Genomic DNA, 25,745 nt, shown 5'->3' with positions numbered 1-25,745 from the left:
GATGGAAGAAAATTGTCATTTTTGTGGTCAAGTTTACTTTTAAAAATTTGCACTAACAGCTTTATCATCTGTTGACAATGGATTTCTGAATGCTGGAGATTCCTCCACTTTTTGTCAACATCAGGGTTAACCATGGAGGTGGCTGTAAACTGCGAACTGTCAGTCTACTGAGTTTCTTTTGTGACTATCTTCTTGTTTCATGACCTTGCACCTTGAGTTTCCGAAGCTCAACATTCCCTTTTTCTTTCTTTTACTTTTTTTTGAGATGGAGTCTTGCTCTGTCGCCCGGCTGGAGTGCAGTGGCGCAATCTCGGCTCACTGCAACCTCCTCCTCCCGGGTTCGAGCGACTCTTCCGCCTCAGCCTCCCGAGTAGCTGGGACTACAGGTGTGTGCCAAACGCCCGGATAATTTTTGTATTTTTAGTAGAAACGGGGTTTCACCATATTGGCCAGGATGGTCTCGATCTCTTGACCTCGTGATCCACCCGCCTCGGCTTCCCAAAGTGCTGGGATTACAGGCGTGAGCCACCGCGCCCGGCCTCCGACATTTCCTTTTTCTTCCCCTATTTCTTCCGCCACACTTTACATCTTAAATGGGATATTAGACAGCTCAGATCAATGGACCAGTGACGATTTGGACTCCGCCTTCTTCATCTAGGTCCCGCCCACTTCAAGACCCCACCCCTTCCCCAAGCCCTGTCCCTTGAAGAGGTTGTCTCGCTATGACAGCAAATTCTCTACAATCCTGTTCTATAGGAGATCTACAGGGCGGGACTTATAGCAATCTTTTTTTTCCATTTGTCAAATCAAGTGTCTATCTGGCCCAGATTCCAGCCCACTTCATTTTCAACCCAAGGATTGGTTGCGCTGTTCTTTGTCTCCGGCTCATGATTGGTTCTTTCATTCTGCCCCTCTCTTCCAGCTTTTGCAGGCGGGATTAGCACGCAGCTTCCTGCTCCTGCCAAAAAAAATAAATAAATAAATAAAAGAAGAAAAAGAAAAGAGAGGCGAGAGAAAATGTCACAAAGATCTTTGGTTTTGAATTGGCTTTAAGCTTTGTCGGTCAAGCCAAATTCTCTCTTTGATTGGTTTTTCTATCTGCCCATCCCGCATCGGGGGCGGGATTTCCCCAGAAGACCCACACCTTGTTGCCACTGGCCGAACAGTGCGCCTGTCTGAAGCTAGTGGTCCAGGATTGGAGGCAGTCGCGGACAGGTGGGCGTGGATTGGCTAGGGCAGCCGGTCAGTGCGAGGCGGGGGCGGGGCCTCGGCGGCTGGTTGCGCGTGTCCGCCGCTGGCTCCGCTCTATCCGGCTTTGCTAGGGGAGGTGAGTCCGGCCGCGGCGGCACCGGCGGCTGTGGAGGCGGCGGCTGAGGAGAAAGCGGCCGCGGCGGCTGAGGAGAAAGCAGCCGCGGGGACGGAAGCTGGGTGGGGGGGAGGGGGGGAGACGGAGCAGCCTTGAGCCCTGCGGGGCCGTCGCGCGGGGGACCCACCCGCTCTCCCCCCCAACCCTCAGCAGAAGCAGCCGGCGGCGGGGGCAGGAGTCAGCCCGCTTCCGACCGTACCCCGCCCGCCTCCCGGGGCTCCTATTCTTTGGCCCCGGGACCCTAGCCTTCTCCCGGGGCGGTTCCCTCTGTCTGGGCGTCCGAGCGCTGCCCACCTCTTTCATTCCTCCCTGCACCTCCTTCCCTTCACTTTTGCCCCGGCTCTCTTTCTCCTCTCTGTCCTGCTGTCGCCTCCTCTCCTCACTCCAGCCTCCTTCCCTGGCTTATTCTGCCCAGGAAAGTTTAGAACCCCCGCCCCCCCTCCCCAATCAGGTCAACCTGACTAGGAGTAGGGGGAGATGTAGGAAGGCCTGAGAGTTCGAGGGGGGGGAAGCTGGAAGCTGGTTTCCCAGATAATTTCCCCTGTCTTCTCCGTTTAGGGTGGTGGGAATTTTTTTTAATCGTGTTTTTGAGGAGGTGGTAGGTGTTTAGAAAAGGATGTGGGAATGGAAGGGGTAGATGAGTCAACCTTCTTTCAAGATTCCAAGGGTGGTGTGTTACCAGATCCTTTTCGTGTGTGGAGTTCAGGGGGTCGGGAGGTTTGGCCTTTATTCCCACATTCAAAGTTGGAACCTCCCCCGAATTAAGAATGGAGTTTTAGTACCCACTTGTGGCAGGAATCCTGGGGGGAAGGGGTCCTTTTTTCCTTTTTCTTTTTTCTTTTTTTCCTTTTTTTTTTTCCTTTTGGCAATCCACACCCTTCCACACACGCTCACCCCAAAATTAAAACACCAAGATCCTCTTAACTTGTTTGGATTGACTGATGAAGACATAAAGCCAGTTACGCTGTATGTTTTTTGAGGTGGAGTGAGTGGTTTTTCTTCATTTTTAAATGGCCAAATGACAGCTTGACCCAGTTTGCTTTCCAATCAAAGGGCATTTATTTTGAATGTCTCTTTGTGGCGCAAGAGCCAACGCAAAAATGATGGCGGCTTACAATGGCGGTACATCTGCAGCAGCAGCAGGTCACCACCACCACCATCACCACCACCTTCCACACCTCCCACCTCCTCACCTGCACCACCACCACCACCCTCAACACCATCTTCATCCGGGGTCAGCTGCCGCTGTACACCCTGTACAGCAGCACACCTCTTCGGCAGCTGCGGCAGCCGCAGCAGCGGCTGCAGCTGCAGCCATGTTAAACCCTGGGCAACAACAGCCATATTTCCCATCACCGGCACCGGGGCAGGCTCCTGGACCAGCTGCAGCAGCCCCAGCTCAGGTACAGGCTGCCGCAGCTGCCACAGTTAAGGCGCACCATCATCAGCACTCGCATCATCCACAACAGCAGCTGGATATTGAACCGGATAGACCTATTGGATACGGAGCCTTTGGTGTTGTCTGGTGAGTATCAAAAGAAGAACACAACCTCTCGTGGTTTCTTCTGATGGTTGTGATTGGGCGATTCCGTCCCTTATGGTTATCTCCATGTTGACCAAGGTGGAGCAAGCTTCTCAACCCAACTGTAGGAAGCCACCCTCTATGTGGTAAAGAGGCCTCATGCATCGGTTGTCTAGGCTCAGGGCAAGTTTTGGTGGAGCACCTTCTCATGAGCAACACACATAAGTTTGTTGTCTACCAGACTTTTCTGTTAGAACCTAAGCATGCCACTGAACACAGGATCAGTAGATGAATGTATGGAATACTAATTCCTACGAAGGTCTTGGTCATCTCATGTGTTTGATTTAGTTTGGATCAGTTGCCCAATGGGATTAAGCGTTAGCAACTGATCCAGACTCAATTCCCTTATAATACTCTTGTCATTAGGATATACTTTGTGTAACTACTTTCTTTCTTTTTTTTAAGACGGGGTTTCACCATGTTGGTCAGTCTGGTCTTGAACCCCCGACCTCAGGTGATCCGCCCGCTTGGCCTTCAAAGTGCTTGGAATACAGGCGTGAGCCACCGCACCTGGCCACTACTTTCGTATCCTTTCTGTCTTTTCACTCCTTATTTTGTGATCTTGATCGCCAGAAGAAAGGCAGGATTCATAGTTGAACCAGTTAAGATCATTGCTTGAGTGGTTTTATTTTAAACCATAAAGCTACGGCTGGGAAGTATGTAGCTTTAGCCTTTTGATAAGAATGCATTAAATATAGCATCACACATGAGTACCACAAATGAGGTTAGTAGACTAGCTATGCAGTGGCCCACATTCTGTGTAATGTTTTAGTGTCATTAAGTGCCTCTTAAGTTGCTGTTATCTGTTGGTCAGTTGCTATAGTAGGAAATATACTTTTTAAACAAATGACACTACTTTTGCCAGTGCTAGGATATTTGTAAAAGTCTAAGGGCTTCTTAAAACATTTTGATCTATTTGGTCTAACCTTAAAAGGATTCGTAGTTTATAATAAAATATGTTTGTTCCTATCAAAACTAGAATGAACTGTTTTCTCCCAAGGACTAATGATTCCACTTTGGATAGATGAATTGATATTTTCAGTGCATTCAAAAATTGATTCTTGTTACTATCTAGAAAAGCCCCCATCACCACAGGCAAATGAACTCTTTGGAACTGGCCTGGTAAATATCCCCTTTGGTCAGTCAGTGTTTTTGAGGCTAAAAATGATAGGCACATCGTTTATGCATTTTAACTGGCCATCGTATTTATATTTCAGAGTTGATAATCTAGGCCACTAAGTGATCTCATCATTTTTAAACTAGTAGTGTCTGGTGTTTGCTCAGCTAGTCTCCAAGGAAGTTTCTGCTGCAGCACGGTCCTTTCTCCAAGGTGTGTGGGATTCCAGGTGGGAAAGAGTATAGCTGGTAATGGTGCCTCTCTGTCATTTTGCTCAGGGACCTGTCTGTTCCTGCCCTCCTCTCTTCTCTTCCATAGACTGTCTCAGATTTAACTGTGAACTTCCTATCCTTGCCTAACTCTTGAGGATTTCCAAGCTTTGGTTGGTGGATGGAGCAAACAGGAGAACGGTAGTTCCTTGGTTTAAATTTTGTCATTGATTTACTAATAACTTCTAGCACTTGTTTGGATCTTCTTAGATCTGGATGTTTGCTTGCTTTTTTAGTGCCTTACGTGCAATGTTAAAAACTAGGGATACTGAAAGGGAAATGGGTTGCAGCATTCTTGAATATGTTATAAAGGCATTTTTCCCTTACATGTCTATCAAAAAGTGATGTGACTTGTAGCAGTTTTAACTTCAAGTTGGTGGCAAGGGAAGATTTTTAAACTTTATTATTTTTAAGGAAGGGGCAATAAAGAACTGGAGTACTGAAACATCTCACACAGCAAACATTTTGCTAGTGGGTACTATGAATCACTGATATCTGAAAGCCCAAATGTATTTGATTTGAATCCATTCTAAAGTTCTTTAACTGATTGACTGCTCTACAACCTATGGAGTTTGTCTCATATACTTAAAGTACTCCTTTGTGTACCATCTTATTTCAAGTTTGCTGTGTGTCACTGAGTACATTCGTAAGCCCCTTGAGGGTAAGGATTGTCTATTGTAGTAATCCTTTTCTCCTTGGCACCTAGCACAGTGCTTTAGCATCTATACTGCTTAGTTAATTGATCTAGTCAGGTCCTTCCTTGTTTTGGCTTAAACAACAGAAAATTATCTATCATGGTTCTGGAGGCTAGATATCTAAGATTAAGGTGCAGGTTTGGTTTTTTTTGAGGCCTCTCTCCTTGGCTTGTAGATGGCCACCCTCTTTCTGCGTCCTCACATGATTTAGGTCTTTGTTGTTTTTTTTTTTTAACCAAGTTTTTCTAGTTAACTGCATTGAGTGTTTTCATCAGCTATTACTGGTGAAATACAATTTGGTATGGAAAAGGAAAGAGTTTCAGGTGTATGTTTTATATGCAAATACTTTCCTATTTTATATTTACATGCCGGTGACTTCCTGTCTGAATTGCTTATTAGATTTGAAATTTAACTGTTGTATGTCCTAAGTAAGACTGTTTAGAGATTTGAAAACCAAACTACAGGGAATTGCACTAGTCTTCTGAAACCCAAGGTAAAGGTATTACTGAATTTTATTTTATTTTTTTTACTTTTTAATTAAAAATAATTTTTATTTTTAATTTGAAAGCGCCTTATGAATTGGAAACAACTTTTTTTCTAAAATGATTAAAATGAAACGTAAAGATTTTCTCCCAGTGATACATCATTTGATTCAAACCACCACATAACTAACTACCTGGATATTATAAGATTCATTTAATTCAAACATATATTCATTTAATACATTGTGCAAGTATTCTTCTGGCATAGCATATGACAAGAAACTCTATTTGCCCCCATTTCCTTGGGGACGTACACCCAGCAGTACTGATGGCTACAAAAGCAGCATGCAATTTTGAGAGGGATTGTTGTTTTTCCATGTAGACAAGGAGAGGTATTTGTAGAAGTGATGCAGCATTTTACCAGATTTATCACTGAACAATTCAGTCTAGCTGACTTTATTTATATTTCTGCTGAATTTAACTAGTGGAGTAACTTATCAGTATTGGACAGTTACAAAATAGTGAATTACTCATTAGCTTCCTGGTAAAGATGGTGCTGTGACAGTTCAATTAAGGTTTCATTAACAATTGTCTGCTGTATTTTATCTCAAAGTAAGAGTTCCAGTTTACCTGGTAATGTGATTGTGGGATAGCCGGAGATACATTTGTTGCCACTGATAGAATGTTGTTTATGGGTTATCAAAATGTCATATATAATTTGACCGTGTTTATGAGACTCACAGCTTCCAAACACCCACATGGACATTTTCATAATGCAAAAACAAAACAAAACAATCCACAAATAGTAACTTCAATCACTTGGTGAGTGTAATATAAATCTTCCTTTTTGTCCGTAGTTCACATTTGCCAGAGGGAAATGCTTTGGGACAAAGAGTTTCAGGGGCTCATGAAGTATATATAATGTTGAAAGCTGGAGGAAGTTAACCACATGAGAGTGGTTTGAGGGCCACTACACCTAGGCAGTTTTGTCATTGGCCACTTAACATATCAGAGATGGAGTTAATGACACATATGGCCATCTTGGTAAAAGTGAGTCTGGGAAAAGCTATTTTGTAAAATTAGCGTTTTGGTTTGTGACTTGCCTGATTAATTAAAAGATCAAAAAGCCTGGGATTCACTTGCACTTTTGCCTTTTTGTACTCCAAGTAATGCTGGAGGTCTTTGAATTTTATTATCCTAATAACTTCAGCAGGTTACTTTTATCTTTCAAAACTATAGTGGTAGTTACTTACTAGCTCTGTGATCTTGATAAATTATTTGACCTCTCTGTTCCTCATCTATAAAATGAGGATAATAGTAGTACTTATCTCAGGATTGGTGTGAAGATTAAGTGAGGTAATTCTTGTAAACCAAGGAGCACACTGTCTAGCACACAGTAAGCATCAATAAGTTAGTTGTTTTTATTGTAGTTATTGTTGGTAGAAAAATCAAGCTGTTGTGTTAACGTGCAATGAAGTGTCTTCATATATTGTCAGATTTATCAGGTGAAATCAGCATGCAGACTATTTTTGGAGGCATGACTCTAAATAACATAGTGTGTCCCCTCAGTTGTACTGTATGCCAGGGAGATTAAAAAAAGGTTGAATTTAAAGCCAAGGGAAAAATACTCTGTGCTGTCCTGTCAATTAAAAACAAAACAAAAATAATACACATTTGTATGGACTTAGTTGTTCTAGTCAGATCATCTGAACTCTTAGAAAGTATTAGGGATTTATATTCAGGGGAGAAATTAATTTTTTCTTTTCGGAATGTAACAAATGAAAGACATCCTTATTGTCCAAGTTCAGCTTTAGTAGAAATTTACTTTGCTTATGTTTGGATGAAAAAGTATGAATTGCTAAAGATCCCAGTGAGGTGGGAGAAATATACTGATTTAACAAAAAAATTATTCAGTATAAACCCTTGCGCATGGTGGAGATTGTCTAGCTTACTCATCTTGTGAAAATGAGAGGTATTATGTTTTCTCTGGTCTTCTTACTCCACATAGTAAACTGTAATTTAGAAAAATGGAGAATGCTTTTGGAGTATGTTTAGGGAAAATCCTGGAGTAAGTTGCATCAGAAAGAGTAGTATGCTAAAGTGTATTTTGTTATTAACTGTGTTTTACAGGTTAAGAATCTGTAGTATTGAGAAGTTTCTCCACTATCAGCCAAGATTAACAGCCACAGCTGGATTCTTTGTGGGGGGGGAGGTGGAGTCTGCTTTGTCAAAAGAGCTTTGAAGAAGCAGAGCTTGTACCATAAAAAGGAAACGGTTGCTCTTCTAGACATAACAAAGCATCCGTGTGAAACTAGAAATGTGGAAATCTGTATTGTTAATTTTAACTACAAACGAACTTAGTTTTAGAAACTGCAGGTTCATGATCATAAAGTAGAGGAAGCAAAGAGTAGAGAATAAAACTAACAGTCTAATGATACTGCACCCACTTCTTGGTGGTTGAAACTCCACAGCCTGTAACACTGCAAGTCGTTTTGTAGTTAGACTCCTGAAAAGATTATCCAAATTATGTTCAAAAAACAAAAACAAAGCCACGGCACAAAAAATAAACTTGTTTTATTCTTGGGGAGAAATTTCATGTTATACTGTCAAATATTAATTTAGAAAAAAAGACAAATATTTTTTATTAAAAAAGACATTTCAGAAACATTGCCTTTTCAAACAAGCTAAGACAATATCCCTCAAAATTATATGCCATATTTTTAGCCATCAGTGTCACTGGGCATGTGTCCTGAAAGAGAAATGGGGTCAGGCATAGTTCTCTTTCATATGTTAGACTAGAAAAAAAATTGATAAATGCATTAACCAAATATATATTTGAATTTAAATTCTGGATGTTTACCTTCAAAGCACAGGCAGCTATAGATATAAAAAGTCCTCCAATGGAGTACTGGAATGTTCCATTGTCTTCACAACTTGGAGTGTCAGAGTTTTCTCTGACTTCTATATTATAAAATTAAGTGGCTATTGGTGGTTTTTATTAGATTTATTGATGTCTGAGCAATTCAAGAATTAACTGTTTATATACTGTGTATTCCCTTAATATGTTTTTTTGGTTTCTTTGATGAAGAGTGTGAAGGCCAAAGAAACTTTTTCATTTGTCGTCCAACCAATAAATGGATGGAAGCTGTTAGAAGCTCTTTAATTATGAGTCTGTTTGAGTTTTAGTCCTGAGTCCCTTTGCCTCCATGCTACTCTAATGACTTATTTGTTGGTTGGGCCACCTAATATAGGTCAATAAGGACTTCCTAACTAAAATACCTTGTCAGTGTGATCCTGTTGTTGCTGAGGGGTAACAGAGTGCCTGAGGCAACAGTTGTAACACTGTCAATGAGCATGTAACAAGTCTTGATAGACACGGTCAGTAGTTGTAAGGTACCTAGTCTGGAAACAGAAAAAACTCGTACTCTGGCATTATGGAAAGATGACTTCTAAGTGAACTCTACTGAGATTGAACTTTAACAGATAGTTGTAATGGTGTGAGTAGAGAGAGTGTATAGGGGGATGTCTGCCATTGATAATGATTGGTGCTCTTTACCTAAACCCAGTTTTGAAATAGTTTGGCTAATTGAGTCATGTCTACTGTGAGGCAGTGAAAGCTTTTAACACTTTTGGAACTCACTAGTCTATATATTTTTATTGTCAGTTTGCTGTGAACTGGCACTTTCACACACACTAAGTGGGGATATTTAGTTTTATAAATAATTTTGCAAACCTCTATTAAGCTGCTGTTGGTGTTGTCTGTATTGTGCTTAGTACTGAGGTATAGGGATGTTTAAGTCGTTGTATTGCCTTGGCGGAGTTGACAGTCAGAGAGTAAACAATATCAAAAATGACACATCCCTACTCTCAGGATGTCCTCAGCTTTGGTGGAGAGGTGAAACTAAATTTGAAACCATTTAAAAAAAGAATATATTCTTTTTGGGCCAGGTGCAGTGGCTCACACCTGTAACCTCAGCACTTTGGGAGGCTGAGGCAGGCGGATCATCTGAGGTCAGGAGTTCAAGACCAGGCTAACCAACGTGGTGAAACCCCATCTCTTCTAAAAATACAAAATTAGCCAGGCGTGGTGGCTCATACCTGTAATCCCAACTACTCAGGAGGCTGAGGCAGGAGAATTGCTTGAACCTGGGAAGTAGAGGTTGCAGTGAGCCAAGATAGCACCATTGCACTCCAGCCTGGTCAACAAGAGTGAAACTCTGTTTCAAGTTCTTACAACATTCATTTATTATGTGTTACTATTTGGCAGGCACTGTGCTGGAGATAAGGATTAAAGGTGATTATGACCTGGTGGGGGAAATAGATTTATAATTCAGTGCCATAAATGCAGCAATAGAGATAGTCACTGGATATTAAGGGAGTGCAGAGGAGGGATTTCTATGGAAGGTATGGATGCTTCCTAAAATAAGGAATTCTTCAGTGAGCTTTAAAAATGAGAGTCAACCAATGGTGAAGGGCAGTCTAGGTGGAAGGGCCTATATGCAGGAGACTACAGGGCTGGAGATGCTGAAAGTGCAGTGCAGTGGATGGTAGGAGGTGTAAGCTAGAGCTCAATCATGAAGAGGCTGGAATGTCATGCTTAAGGCTTGAGGCACTAAAACCAGCTTTTTATTAATAGAGCATATGTGTACATATAGCACATAAACAGTTATATAGCATATCTATGGTAAGGGGAATGATTAGGAAAAAAGCCTAAGAAGGCTCCTTAGGCGAGCAACGATGAGAAAAGGTTCAAATACTGCAAATGGCAACTACTGAAAGTTTTTAAGTGAGAGAGACTTGGTCAGATTTAATTTTTTTTTTTTTTTTTTTGGATGTGTGAAATAGAGTGAACTGAAATCTGTCTGAGTCTTAGGGAATGTTCTCAGTTTTAGGTGGAAGAAGCTACTGGAAGCAGAACTAAAGGGCAGTCAGAAAAATGTGTTTACAGTGATTGACAACCTAAATATGGCAGAAGATTGTTAGGAAATGGGCGTGAACTTTGGTGTCAATAAAAAGTCAAAGAAGGCTGGGTGTGGTGGTTCACACCTATAATCCCAGCACTTTGGGTGGCTGAGGTGGGCGTATCACTTGAGTCCCAGTGTTCGAGACCAGCCTAAGCAACATAGTAAAACCCCATCTCTACTAAAAATACAAAAAAAAAAAAAAAAAGCCTGGCGTGGTGGCATGCACCTGTAGTCCCAGCTACTCAGGAGGCAGGGGTTGCAGTGAGCTGATAACACACCACTGCACTCCAGCCTAGGTGACGGAGCCAGAACCTGTCTCCAAAAAAAAAAAGTCCAAGAAAATTAAGATGGAGAAAAGGCCATTGTATTTAGTAAGTAGATCATTGACGGCATTTGAGAGAATGATTGTGTTTGTTTTTCCCTATAATGTGTATGTTTGATTCTAAAAAATGTCTTAAGTATTTTTATAATTTTATTTTTAAATTATTAGTACCATTCTTCCAAATCTCGGGTTTTTGTTTTGTTTTTTTGTTGTTATTGTTGTTGTTTTAGTTTAAAAGTCAGAGCAGTTGATGTTTGTCATGTTCGAGGTGCAATGATTTTTTTTTTTTTTTTTTTTTGAGACGGAGTTTCGCTCTTGTTACCCAGGCTGGAGTGCAATGGCGCGATCTCGGCTCACCGCAACCTCCGTCTCCTGGGTTCAGGCAATTCTCCTGCCTCAGCCTCCTGAGTAGCTGGGATTACAGGCACGCGCCACCATGCCCAGCTAATTTCTTTTTGTAGTTTTAGTAGAGACGGGGTTTCACCGTGTTGACCAGGATGGCCTCGATCTCTTGACCTCGTGATCCGCCAGCCTCGGCCTCCCAAAGTGCTGGGATTACAGGCTTGAGCCACCGCGCCCGGCCCGAATTTTTTTTTTTTTTTTTTAACAGTAGGGTAATAGAATAATAAACTACACTTGTTAGGAGTCAAGGTTCTGTACCTAGCCTTGCTGCCAACAACTCTGTGACCTTGGTAAGGTTATTTAAACTTTCTGAGCCTTGGTTTTCTCATTTATGAAATCCTGTGTTTCCCAAGATTCTATTATAAAGTTAATATTTGTATGGCGTAGTGGCATTGTTTGTGGGCGTTGGAGTTTGCTAGTGACCACAAGACAACTTTCTTTCTTCAGGATTATAGTGTTGAATAACTTCTAAAATTGTTTAAAGGAGGAATGAGAGAAATGTCACCCTGTTCCAGTGTGGTGACTTTTATAGAGTTTTCTAATTTGAGATCAGATTTTAAATGTTCAGTTTGTTCAAGAGACTCATTTTTTTCTGTTACTGACTTATTGGTAAGGATTATACATGTAGTTCAGTTGTGGAGGAGAGAAGGCCTATTTGCAAATGAGCAATCAATTTCTTTCTACATGTCTATTTGATACTACTAGTTTCCTGATAATATTGACCTTTTTAGTGTTTTAGACTTTAAAAATTTGCATAGTTTCTTAAAAGTCTTATAATAGTTTTATTATAATATTTTGAGTGATTTAAAAATTTTTAAATAAAATTTAATGTTCAGTATTTTGTCATCTTTGTGTGTGAGTAATCAGGTAAGAGGATTTGGGGGCCAGTGCTTACATTAATTTGCAAATTTCTTTAAAACAAGTTTCTTTCCAGGAATCTCTTTTAAATTCTGAATTTGGTTAAGAGACTTAGTAGTTTGCATGTGGGCCTCCCAGAAAAGAAGCTTTGACATGGCTTGAAGGCTGTAGTAGTTTAGGACTTACAGTGCCCAGAGACGGAGAATGACTTCCTAAAGCTCTTGTGCAAGAGGAAGGGAGTTTTTGTAGACATCTTCAGCAAACCAGCAGTGCTAATCCAGTATATACATGGTGAAAGCCATCTATGTAATCTTAAATTTTCTAGTAGCCATAGTAAAAAATGTAAAAAGAAAACAGGTGAAATTGGCTGGGCACAGTGGCTCATGCCTGTAATCCCAGCATTTTGGGTGGCCAAAGCGGGTAGATTATAAGGTCAAGAGATCAAGACCATCCTGGCCAACATGGTGAAACACCATCTCTACTAAAAATACAAAAATTAGATAGACATGGTGGCATGCACCTATCAGTCCCAGCTACTTGGGAGGCTAAGGAAGGAGAATTGCTTGAACCCGGGAGGTGGACGTTGTAGTGAGCTGAGATTGCGCCACTGCATTCTGGCCTGGGTGACAGAGCGAGATTCCATCTTGAAAGAAAGAAAGAGAGAGAGAGAAGAAAGAAAAATAAACAGGTGAAATTAATTTTAGTAATGTATTTTGACCCTATATCCAATATATTGTCATTTCAACATGTATTCACTATAAAAATTATTAATGATCTATATTTTTTTTCATACTAAGTCTGCAAAATCACTGTGTATCTTCATGCTTACAATATGTCTCAGTTTGGTCTAGCTACATTTTGAGTGCTCTCTAGCCACATGTGACTGTTGACTACTTTGCCGACCAGCACCAGCACAGTTGTAGAGTCTTTGGCTTTTGTGGTTTTGTTTTATTTTGTTTTGTTTTTTTTTTTTCTTTTGAGACAGTCTTGCTCTGTCACCACACCTGGCTAATTTTTAAAAAAATTTTTTTGTAGAGACAGGGTCTCACTTTGTTGCCGAGGCTAGTCTCAAACTCCAGGGCACAAGCCGTCCACTCACCTTGACCTCCCAAAGTGCTGGCTTTATGGGTGTGAGCCGCCACACCTGGCTTCTTTTCGGCTTTTATTGGATTATATACTCATTTCTGAACCAATCACTGTCAATGAAGATAAGATTACTTTTGGAGCAATCAGAACCACTCCTGGACCTGGAGATGGAGTCAGTTTTAAATGGGAGGGTTGAATACCAGCAGTAAATGCCAGGAAGGCAGTCATTAATGACCAGGATAATGCGTTTGTCTAAGTTACGTCACACTCAGAAGAACTTGACTGGGTACACTTATGGAACATACTGGAATAATGATCTTTGTGGAGAAGTCCTGTCTGCCCTGAGTTATTTGGAGGCATTTTTCCTTTTCTTTTCTGAAGGTTTGTTTGCCTAAAGTAGCAGAAGGTAAAATTGGTACCTGATCCTTGCCATGCTTGCTTTCCTTCCCAGTTAGAACAGACATCTCCCATTGATTTCTTTTCCTCTCCATGTTTTGGTTTTGTTATCCGGATAGGGTTCTCAGTCTTGTTTTCAATTTAAGTAGTATAGAGCTCAGTATTGTCAGGCAGCAGACTTCTTATAGGGGAATGGACAACACAGAAATTTTTTGTTTATCCATTCTTTGACCTAAAATTCTTGCTCTGAGCTACAGGAAAAGAAGAAAAGAGACATTTGAACAAATAGATAAAATTAGTCATTTGACCCAGATTGCAGCTTTTTTTTTTTTCCATCTGCATGGATAAAAATCATCCTCAATTTACATAAGCAGGTGATTTTTCTTACATGCTAATTTTCTTAATGTACCATGGCAGAGAGATGCAGATTTGCAAATTGTGTAAGTTAATTGAAATAAAACAGGTGACTTTATTTCACTGTATTATCTTATCAGTACAAAAGTACCCAAAGGGTGCAATTATCAGGTGATTGTCTCATTGCACATTTAAATTAACAGGCAGGCTGGTGCAGAGGATTTTTTTTTTTCCCACCTTCTTCTCCACTTCCCTCTCTTCTAATTTTTAAAAATAGGAAACTATTGATTTCTATATTTACTTCAACAGAGCTGGAAATTTAGTAATACAGATGTGGAGGAAATTTGAGCTTTATTAAAAGCTATGAAAATTGGCAAGTAATGTGGGTATTGTGCAGAAGAAGGGGCTTGGTTTGGGTTTGAATTGCCTTAGAGAATTATGTGAGCATCTTCAACTATGTTTAACTGATTGGCTTCCTCTGTGTTCATTTTCTCAGGTTTTGCATGTTACAGTAATTTGGGTTATTCTGAAATTAACTGGGTGTATACCACAGCAAATGTTCAAAGTAAATATTGACAGGCATTCTTTTAAAAACACAAGCTATTATAACACTAAAACATTTTAATAAAATAGAAATTTTAGAAAGGTGCAACAGTTAGTTGTAGGGATTCCTTGCAGAAGTTTTATGAGGACAAATAACCAACAAAGCAACTTTTTTTTAAGACTTATTAAGTTTAATGATTAATGTTATTAAACTTGCCGCTGCCTTGGTGTGGCGGTTCTTGGTGCAGAGTCAGAAAAGCACCATCAATCTTAATGCCGCTGTTTTGGCCGGCGCAGTGGGTTGCTCAGATTTTAGCGCTGGGAATCAACAAGTTGGACGTCCATTCAGAAACCCAACTATAAAGACAGTAATTACAAAGACCACAGATGGATAAATCTATAACGAAGGCGCGTGCCTGTAATCCCAGCGACTCAGGAGGCTGAGGCAGGAGAATTGCCTGAACCCGGGAGGTGGAGGTTGCGGTGAGCCGAGATCGTGCCATTGCTCTCCAGCCTGGGTAACAAGAGCGAAACTCTGTCTCAAAAAAAAAAAAAAAAAAAAAAAAATCTATAACGAAGGGAAGAAACCAGCCTAAAAAGGCTGAGAATACCCAAAATCAGAACGCCTCTCCCTCTACAGGGGATCACAGTTCTTCATCAGCAATGGAACAAGGCCTGATGGAGAAAGACTGTGTTCCATTAACAGAAGCCGGCTTTAAAAAGTGAATGATAAGAAACTTCTGGGAATTAAAAGAACTTGTTCTAACCCAATGCAAAGAAACTAAGAACTTTGAAAAAGGGTTTGATGAAATGTTAACAATAATACACAATTTAGAGAGGAATGTAAGTGAATTAATGGAGCTGGAAAACACAACATGAGATCTTTGTGAAGTATGCACAAGTTTTAATAGCCGAATTGATCAAGCAGAAGAAAAGATATCAGAGGTTGAAGACCAACTTAATGAAATAAAATGTGAAGACAAGATTAGAGAAAAAAGGATAAAAAAAAAAAAGAGAAAAAGAAAGGATAAAAAAGGATAAAGGAACGAGCAAAGTCTCCAAGAAATATGGGACTATGTGAAAACACCTAATCTATGTTTGATAGATGTACCTGAATGTGATGAAGAGAATCAATCCAAGCTGGAAAATATGCTTCAGGATATTATTCAGGAAAACTTTCCCAACCTAGCAAGGCAGGACAATATTCAACTCCACATAATACAGAGAACACCACAAAGATATTCCTCAAGAAGACCAACCTCAAGGCACATAATCGCCAGATTCACCAGGGTTGAAATGAAGGAGAAAATACTGAGGGCAGCCAGCGAGAAAGGTCAGGTTACCCATAAAGGGAAGCCTGTCAGACTCACAGCAGATCTCTCAGCAGAAACCCTACAAGCCAGAAGAGAGTGGGCGCCAATATTCAACATCCTTAAAGAAAAGAACTTTCAACCCAGAATTTTACATCCAGCCAAACTAAGCTTCATAAGCGAAGGAAAAATAAAATCTTTTGTGAACAAGCAAGCACTCAGAGATTTCATCACCACCAGGCCTGCTTTACAAGAGCTTCTGAAAGAACCACTACAAATAGAAAGGAACAACCAGTATCAGCCTTTCTAAAAAATACCAAAAAATAAAGAACATCAACATAATTAAGAACTTGTATCAAATAATGGGCAAAACAGCCAGCTAACATTAAATGGCAATATCAAACTCACATATATTATTATTAATTCTAAATTTAAATTGACTAAATTCCCCAATCCAAAGACACAGACAGGCAAAAAAAGCCAAGACCCATTAGTATGCTACATCCAGACCCATCTCACATGCAAAGATACACAAAGACTCAAAACAAAGGGATGGAGAAAAATTTACCAACCAAATGGAGATCAGAAATAATAAATAAATAGAAAGCAGGAGTTGCAATTTTTGCAGATAAAATAGACTTTAAAGCAACAAAGATCAAAAGAAGCAAAGAAGGATATTACATAATGATAAAAGGATCAATGTAACAAGAAGAGCTAAAGATCCTAAATATATACGCACCCAATATAGGAATACCCAGATATATAAGACTTATAAAGAGATTTAGACTCCCACACAATAATAGTGGGAGACTTCAACATCAATATTAGACAGATCAATGAGACAGAAAGTTAACATCGATATCCATGACTTGAACTCAGATCTGGAACAAGTAGACTTAATTAACATTTATAGAACTCTCCACTTTAAATACACAAAATATACACTCTTATCAGTACCACATCACACCTATTTACAGGTTTAAATGAAATATTGGTTGGCTGCTTGTTAGTTATTTTCTTCCCTCATTTTTTTTTTTTTTCATGTCTTTATTATTAAACACAATTACAGGCATACCCATTTTTAGACTGCATTCTAGTCCGGGCAATAAAGTGACACCCCTGTTCTCTTTCCTTCTTCCTCTTCCCCTTTCTTCCCCTCCTTCATTCTTTTTTTTCTTTTCTTTTTTATTTTATTCTTTTTCTTTCTTTCTCTCTTCTAAAAAAAAAAAAAAAAAACTCCGTCAAAATGAAAAGAATCATTTATTCAATAATTACATTTGGCCATTTGAGCAAAAATAACCATTTAGCAAAAGGACTCACATTAAAAAAAAAAAAAAGAAACCTGGCAGGGATGAAAGGCATGGGCTGGGGATGGGAGGATTGGGAGGCCCTTCCCGGGTTGCATCGTCTTCGGGAAATTACCCAGCGCTGAGGCTTGAGCAGAGCAGGTTTAAGGCGATGAGGACATCTTGCTGAATCCCAGGCGCTCGGGGCCTGCCTGGCAGGAACCAGCAATCGTGTCAGAAACGTGCAAGAAAGTGGTTGGGATCAACTGTCTTCCCCAGCGCCCCCAATGCCAGGCTCCGTGCTAAGTGTTTCACGTGGACCAGCACTCATGCTCACACCAGCCCAGCTCAGTGAATGCCAGGCGCGTCTCGCAGACAAAAAAGAAAAAAAAATTAATGTTATTTAATATCTCATGTTATTATTCACTTAGTGATAGGTACAGGGATTAAATTATATTCCTGATGGCTTTGAAATAATGACTTGGAAAAGAATCATCATTTTGAGCTGGTAAAAGTGGTGCCAGTCTTTTTTCAGTTTAAAGAAAAATTGTTTAGAAGAACTTTTAGAACAAAAGCAGTTAAAGAATGACCTGAAGAGAACAACATTTAACACTTAAAGGGATAGTATGGTTTAGTAGTTAAGAGTCTATACTCTTATCTGGGCACATTGGCTCATGCCTGTAATCCCATCACTTTGGGAGGCTGAGAACGGAGGATTGCTTGAGCCCTGGGCTGTGTAGCAAGAGCTTATCTCTACAGAAAATAAAAAATAAAAATTAGCTGGTATGGTGGCACACACTTGTAGTCCCAGCTACTTGAGAGGATAATTCTTTAAATCCTAGCTCTGCCCCTCATTATCTGTAGGTAAATTATTTTATCTCTGAGTACCTCATGGTCTTCATGTGTATAGCAGGGATAGTGATAGTATTCCAGTAACTGTAAGGTGGTTGTGAGGGTTATTTTTATTTATTTATTTTTGAGACCAAATCTCCCTCTGTCACCTGGCTGGAGTGTAGTGACGATCTTGGCTCATTGCAACCTTCGCCTAACCGGGTTCAAGCGGTTCTCCCGCCTCAGCCTCCTGAATAGCTGGGACTACAGGTTCATGCCACCATACCCATCTAATTTTTGTATTTTTAGTAGACATGGGGTTTCACCATGTTGGCCAGGATGGTCTCGATCTCTTGACCTTGTGATCTGCCCACCTCAGCCTCCCAAAATGCTGGGATTACAGGTATCAGCCACCGTGCCAAGCTGGATTTCCTTTTTTTTTTCTTTTAAGAAATGGAGTCTTGCTCTGTTGCCCAGGCTGGAGTGTTAGTGGTTACTTCAATTCTTGTGCTCAAGTGATTCTCCCACCTCAGCCTCCTGAGTAGCTGATACTGTAGGGTACGATCCACTATACCCAGCTGATTTTTTTTATTTTTTAAGAGGTGGTGGTCCTGGAATTCCTGCCAAGTTGTCCAGGCTGGTCTCAAACTCCTGGCCTCAAGCAGTTCTCCCACCTCAGCCTCCCAAGTAGCTGGGATTATAGACATGAGCCCCTGCATCTGGCTGTTGTAAGAACTAAGTGAATTATTATATATTTAAAGTCTTAGAGCTATGCTTGGCATTATGTAAATGTTAGCTATCATAATTATTATTACTGATTTCAGTATAAGTGAAAAAAATAGTACCTCCTGAAAACTTATTAATTTAGGGAAAATAACCAGCTTTTATGTGATGGTTGACAGGTATCAGGTATGTGACTTCACTAGAGATCTTTTTTTCTGATTAACTCCAACTGTTTTTGAAAAATTCATTCAAATTCTAGAATCCTTTCCAAATGTAAAATTCTTTTAGCACATAAAAGGAAGGTTTTTTCCTTTGTTTTTCACCCTCGTCCCTATTATTAGAGTAGTAGTATATTTATTATAGGACCCTTGAAAAACACCGAAAAGCCGAAAAGAAGAACAGTTTGTAACCTACAACTCAGAGATAACCACTGATAGCATTTTGGTGTATTGTTTACAAGACTTTTACTTGGAATATGTGGGTGTGTTTGTAGTATTATTTAGAGTTGGGATCATGATCACACTGTATTTACAGTTTTGTATCCTGTTTGTTTCACTAACATTGCAAAATGAGATTTTGGCTATTTGTTTTGAGCGCTTTTTCATTCCCACAAGCCTAGAGCTCTGACTCAAAGAAACTAGAGAGAAGATACTTTAGAATGCATTCTAGATTAGCTGCTTCATTTTATAAATGAGAAAATTGAGACCCAGAGAAGCTAAGAGATTTGTTCAACGTTGCACAGGTGGTTGGGGGCTGAGCCAGAGTTTTGGTGTTTTGCTGCTGTACTGGTAATACCTGTCCAACTAAATGCCTATTGAAAATGGAGGAAGTGTTCTTATAAAAACAAAACAAGTAAAAAACAAAAACTCTGTAAATTAAACCAGTAACACGAATCTGAAAAAAACTATGGCATATTTAGATTAATCTGTTGGTTATTTTGTGTGAGCCAGTGACTCCAAGTTTTCTGATTAAATGTCGCATACTACAAGATTTTTGGTGAAGAACAACTCAGTCTTTTCATGTTATATGTAACTAAGTTGTATATCTATATTGAGCATATTCTCTCACTTATTTTTTGGAAAGTTTTAAACCTCAGGAAATCTGAAAGAATTGTATGGTATATTTGGAAACCACCCTTCTAGATTAACATTTTGTGACTCTTGCATTACCTACTTTGAGGCTATTTCTACAGAACTTGCGGAGATTGGGTTATGATTAATTTAAGACTTATACTGTGTTAAGAAATTTGTGGTCACTGCATCAACTCACTGTTCCATGTAATGAATTTTGTAAGCTCTCTAACTAGAGAAGGAACTCGAAGTTTTAAAGCTTGTGACTATTTTGGAATGCTATTTATTCTCAATAATTAAAACAAAATTCAGTGTGAATCAAATGTGTAACTGAAACATGTACCAGTCAAAACTAAGCTTCAGGCAGTATAGAAATATTCCATTCTACAAAAGTTTTCTTTTTTGTGGTTTTTATCTCTGGTTGGGACTCAAGGGACCATTTTCAAAATAATCGAAGATCTGGTTTCACAATTCTGTGACAGAGGACATGATTTTATTGTTGAATTTAAATTTTAAGTTATTGTAGTTTTTTTTTTTTTTTAAGTAAATTACCCTAATGGAGTCATATGAGCTGATGATGCCGTGATTTGTGTCACCCAATTCACTGCTCTGTATTTTTCAGTACCAAATAATTCCTTTGTTAAACTCATTTTCAGTAAATGAGCCATTGTTTCCCAAAGGGTAATGATTATTTCTATATATAGTACAAAGCCTTAAGAAATGGATTTTACAATCTAAAATATTAATGATTGGAAAAGGTTGAAATTGTCACTGTACCAACTGTATGTGTGAAAAGGGCAACTGCTGTGTTTTCTGCCTAGGCTACAATATAAGATGTTTACAAGAAATCAAATGACAGCAAGCCTTTAAAAGTGAGGTCTTTTGGTTTAGTTGCAAAAAGGATGGTTCTGTTGAGTCAACCCAGGTATTTCATTACATAGTTTCATAATGTAAACACCTAGAATGAGGTAGCCGGAGTGCAAATCTAAATGGCCTGTGACAGATAAGGAAGTACATAGACAGCAGTTACTGGTTTTCTTGATGCAGTTGATAATCAGTATTTACAAATAAATCACTGAGTTCTTAAAGAACCTCAGCAGGAAAGACATTAAAATAGGGACACTGTAATGTTTAACTGGTATAGGTGCTGAAGAGCTAGTTATCAGCATATATCAGCTTGTCTCTGTAGGTAGCCAAACTTTAAATAACTAGTTTTTATACCCTGATTTTCTTTTCCTCTTAAAGTAGATACTCATTCTTGAAGACAATCTGTTTCTGTCTCTCAGTGCTAATGAAAACAAATGCTTATAACCACTTGTGACACGTTCTCTACCCACTGATCCACCAAAAATTATGAGAGTTTCAAAGATAGGGTCATGTCTTAGTTGCGTCTTCAGAGCCTAGCATGATCCCAGGCTGGGTGCTTGTTGGTTGTTGAATTGAAAGCTTCTAGGCTGGGTATGGTGGCCCACGCATGTAGTCCCAGCTACTCAGCCTACTTAGGAGGCTAGGGCAGGAGGATCTTTTGAGTCCAGGAGTTTGGGATTTTAGTATGCAATGATTGCTTCTGTGAATAGCCACTGCATCTAGCCTGGGTGACATAGCAAGACCCATCTCTGTGAAAAAAAGGAAGAAAGTTTCCAATGCTCAGTTTGTATGTAATAGTGACTCTCAAAGAACAGTACTGTCGGCCAGGCACTGTGGCTTACACCTGTAATTCCAGTACTTTGGGAGGCCAAAGCAGGCGGATTGCTTGAGCTCAGGAGTTCAAGACCAGCCTGGGCAACATGACAAAACCCCATCTCTATAAAACATACAAAAATTAGCTGGACATGGTGGTGTGCGCCTGTAGTCCCCAGCTACTTGGAAGGCTGAGGTGGGAGCATGGCTTGAGGCCAGGAGGCGGAGGTTGCAGTGAGCTGAGATGGTGCCACTGCACTCCAACTTGGGCAACAGAGCCAGATCTTGCCACAAAAAAAAAAAAAAAAAAGAGAGGCCGGGCGCGGTGGCTCAAGCCTGTAATCCCAGCACTTTGGGAGGCCAAGGCGGGTGGATCATGAGGTCAAGAGATCGAGACCATCCTGGTCAACATGGTGAAACCCCATCTCTACTAAAAATACAAAAATTAGCTGGGCATGGTGGCGCTCGCCTGTAGTCCCAGCTACTCGGGAGGCTGAGGCAGGAGAATTGCCTGAACCCAGGAGGTGGAGGTTGCGGTGAGCCGAGATCGCGCCATTGCACTCCAGCCTGGGTAACAAGAGCGAAACTCCGTCTCAAAAAAAAAAAAAAAAAAGAGTACTATCATTGGGTCTTGCCATTATGTATTAAAAGATTCCCATTTCCTCACGCAGTGGCAGAATTTTTATAAGAGAACACTTAGAGTGGTATTTAGAACCAAGTCCATAGTAGTGGTTTTGTTTTCTTATGTTTGAATTTTTTTTTTGAGTAAGAGTCCCTCAATCCCCCCAAAAAAAGTAAGACTCCTAATCTAAAAAAGGTATATGGTAACCAACTATATCCAGAAATGGTCTTTTATTTTAAAATGAAATAGTCCTTTATTTGTACTGTTTTCTATAATCTACATAAAGTTAAGAATGCTATTGAATTGTTTAGGGAAAATACCCTTTTCTTTGCAGGGCTGTGATCTATGTTAGAAAAATAGAGATCCAGTTAATAGAAACTGTGTCCAAAGTCTTATCTAATATATCAGAACATACCAAGTAGTCTGTGATGCTAGAGTAGAAAAAAAAAGTACAATTCTGAGCTCCTCATTCTATTTTATAAACTTATGAATAAATGGCAATTTAGTATATACTAGAGATCCTTTTTCAAATTAGTGAGGAAAGAATGGCTTATTCCAGGGGTATGCTGACAAAATGTTTAACAACAGGCTCTCTGAAAAATAAAAAAGCTGTAGTTTGTAGGATTTGCTGATCTCTTGTAATACTCCTATAATGGCCAATTTCAAGCCACTAATGTGAAGCTACTAAATGCTGAATTGGAGAAAGATATGCACTGGCACACTCTTATATAGTATTTTCACCATACAGATAAAATAGGTGTTAGATAACCTTAAGAACATAAATCATAACAAAATAACTAGGGAGTGATAATTCTTGAGTATTTGTTACCTTTGTTTTAAATATGATTTATTTTATTCTGTTTATATGGTCTTTTTGGCTATGTTTCATAATCAGCTTACAAATTTCCAGAAAATGTAAGTCTGTCATAAGCAGTATGCACAGGTTCTAGCACAACACTAGTTTATTTTGTACCTTTGTTGGGATACTTAGCAAACAGTGGGGAAGAATAAAGTTTATATTTGTTATGTACAAAAGTAAAGTCCAAGTGGATTAAAGACTTTTATAAAACAAAGCCAAAAAATAAGAAAATATAACTATTTTTATAATCTGGGAGGGAAAGACACTAGACTTCAAAGGAAGGAAGGAACATCAGATTTGTCTATGAAGACATCTAAGATGTATATTTGGTAAAATTCACCATAAAAAATACCTAAAAGAAAAAACAAAAACTCATATATATTTTTCAACATATATGAAAAATAAAAGTTAATATCTTTAATATTTAAAGAGCTATCTCTTTTACTTTTTAAAAATAGAGATGGGGTTTCGCTGTGTTGCCCAGACTGATCTCTAACTCTTGAGCTCAAATGATCCTTCTGCTTCGGCCTTCCAAAGTGCTAGGATTACAAGCGTGAGCACCACACTCAGCCTAAAGAGCTCTTAAATCAACAAGAAATAAAGTTGAAGAACCCAACAGAGAATGGGCAAAAGCTAGAGAATGAGCACATAGAAGAAATACATATTGTTATAAAACATTAAAGAATTTTCACTTTGGATAAATCATTGAGCTTAGATACAAAGATATATTTATAAGGATGTTCATTTAATGCTATTTATAATCCTCCCAGATTGAAAGCAACCTAAATGTCTATGAGTAGTAGAGTGGTCGTCTTTGAAATATACCCACAATTTATTAAATGAAAATCTGTTTCAGTGATCCCTTAAGGTGGGATCTGGCTGTGACACCCAGGCTGGAGGTGAGTGCAGTCATAGCTCACTGCTGCCTTGAACACAGGCTCAAGCCATCCTCCTGCCTCAGCCTCCTGCCTCAGCCTCCTGAGGGCCAGTTAGTTTTAAATAGACTCCTCTAGTGATCGATTTGCTGAGAGTTGGAGGTTGAAATACTAGTTTATCTAGTTTCAGTGTTTTACCATTCTATAATTTTATGAGCTATTTTTAAAAGGTATCTATAACCTTATAAGCACATTGAAAAAAGACATTAAAACAAAAATGGTCTTAAACGAACCCAGAGATGATTTTTCTGCTGCCTTAGTTATGATTCAACAGTGCTAGTGACAAAAGTAGCACCAACTAATTTGTGTGATATTTCAATGTCACTTGAGTTTCTAATGTGAATTTGAGAGTAATATAAGTTATTATATGATTGCAGAGGCCTCAGCTGTAACACATACTTCATGATATCTGCATGTATTCTAAATACCACAGAATATGAAAGTGACTAATGAGAGTGTTAATTCCTTAAAACTCTTAAAACTAGAAATGCAATTTTATTTTTTTTAGAGGCTTTATTTTGTGGTTTTAAGATAGAGGAGACACAAGATCATTTTGTCCAGCATACTAGATTAATGCCCTAGTAATTGGTGATTTTTCCCTCCAGTTTTTCTCTACATGGGATATATTTCTCAAATCACTATAAAATAATTTTTTTGTTTTGTTTTAGAAAACAATGCCATCCTGTCAGCTTTAGTTCAAGCAGTTCCTTCCTCATGCTGGACTTTCCATCCATCTAATCCCTGAGCTGGGGTTCCAGACCTGCAGGTGCCTTCTGACCCTTAAAAAAATGCCATGTACTTTAGTGGGGAAAGTTTGGGAAGTGTTGCCTGTTAAAACTGCATGAATAAGACTAGGATATTAAAGTGCCAGAAAGAGAGAGCAAGAGAGTTATAGATGGGGCAGTCTGTTGGCATTTTTTTCTGAGGATGTCTAGAATGGTGACTCTGTAATCCTCATTTAGTGGCTTAATTCTCACTTTTATTGCCCTTCATGATCAGAAGAGTTCTGTGGCCAATAATAACATTTTGACCATTTTGTATCACTTGGTTCCCTTTTTCTTAATGTAAATACCATTATTGAACTTCATGTAGCACTTAGTTGCTGAAGATGACTAAAGAGTCTTAAAATGAATGTATAGTTTTTTTTTTGTCCTTTTAAAAATCAAAACCTGGAATTGTACAGTGTTTTAAGAAAACATTTTTAAAATATACTATAATGTGTGTGGTTTGGATAATGATGAAAAGTAAAATATTAAAGCCATGTGTATTATAGTCCAGTATTACAACAAACCATGGGATAAATAACTTTTTTTTTTTTTTTGAGATGGAGTCTCATTTTGTCGCCCAGGCTGGAGTGCAGTGGCACGATCTTTGCTCACTGCAGCCTCTGCCTCCCGGGTTCAGGCAATTCTCCTGCCTCAGCCTCCTGAGTAGCTGGGACTACAGGTGTGTGCTACTATGCCGGGCTAATTTTTGTATTTTTAGTAGAGACGGAGTTTCACCATGTTGGCCAGGCTGGTCTCGAACTCCTGACCTCATGATCTGCCTGCCTTGGCCTCCCAAAGTGCTGGGATTACAGGCATGAGCCATGGCGACTGTCAACGTTTTTATTTTTAAGAAGTCATTTCTTATCTTTTCTCTTCGTTATATTGTTAGTTTGATAACACAGTGAGAACATCTTAACCTCAAATAAACACTGGTGAGTACTCTCCATGTTGGATGATAGCATACTTCAGTTTATAGTTTCATATGGCGTTCAAGAGGAAAAAATTTAAAATCAAGGATGATTTATACACACACACACACACACACACACACACACACACACACACACAATTTTTTCATCAGTCTGGATCAGTTTCTCATATCTCAGGGTTTGGGTTTTAAAAACAATACTTTTTTTAAAAACTGTTTTGTAAAAAGTATTCACTAAAATTTAGCTCTCCGCAGGAGGGGTAATTTTACCGTCTGATAGTTCTTTTATGTTTTGTCT

The 25,745-nt window shown here is 39.3% G+C and overlaps 1 protein-coding gene across 2 annotated transcripts in view; it reads left to right on the top strand.

The window, feature by feature from the left end:
- The first annotated feature begins 1,296 nt into the window (after positions 1–1,296).
- Positions 1,297–25,745, top strand: part of NLK (nemo like kinase) — a 157,761-nt gene continuing 133,312 nt past the window's right edge. Inside the window, exon 1 of one of the 2 annotated variants that reach the window (XM_032271871.1) lies at positions 1,297–2,891. In XM_032271871.1, the coding sequence (XP_032127762.1) occupies positions 2,434–2,891 (458 nt within the window). In that variant the 5' untranslated portion in view covers positions 1,297–2,433. The remainder of the gene's footprint in view (positions 2,892–25,745) is intronic. The other variant, XM_032271870.1, reaches the window with a different exon arrangement.

Source organism: Sapajus apella, unplaced genomic scaffold, assembly GCF_009761245.1.
Source record: "Sapajus apella isolate SASKATOON/1434 unplaced genomic scaffold, GSC_monkey_1.0 scaffold257, whole genome shotgun sequence".
NCBI classification, from domain to species: domain Eukaryota; kingdom Metazoa; phylum Chordata; class Mammalia; order Primates; family Cebidae; genus Sapajus; species Sapajus apella.
Note: the sequence above shows the minus strand (reverse complement) of the source record. Positions and strands in the feature narration are given on the sequence as shown.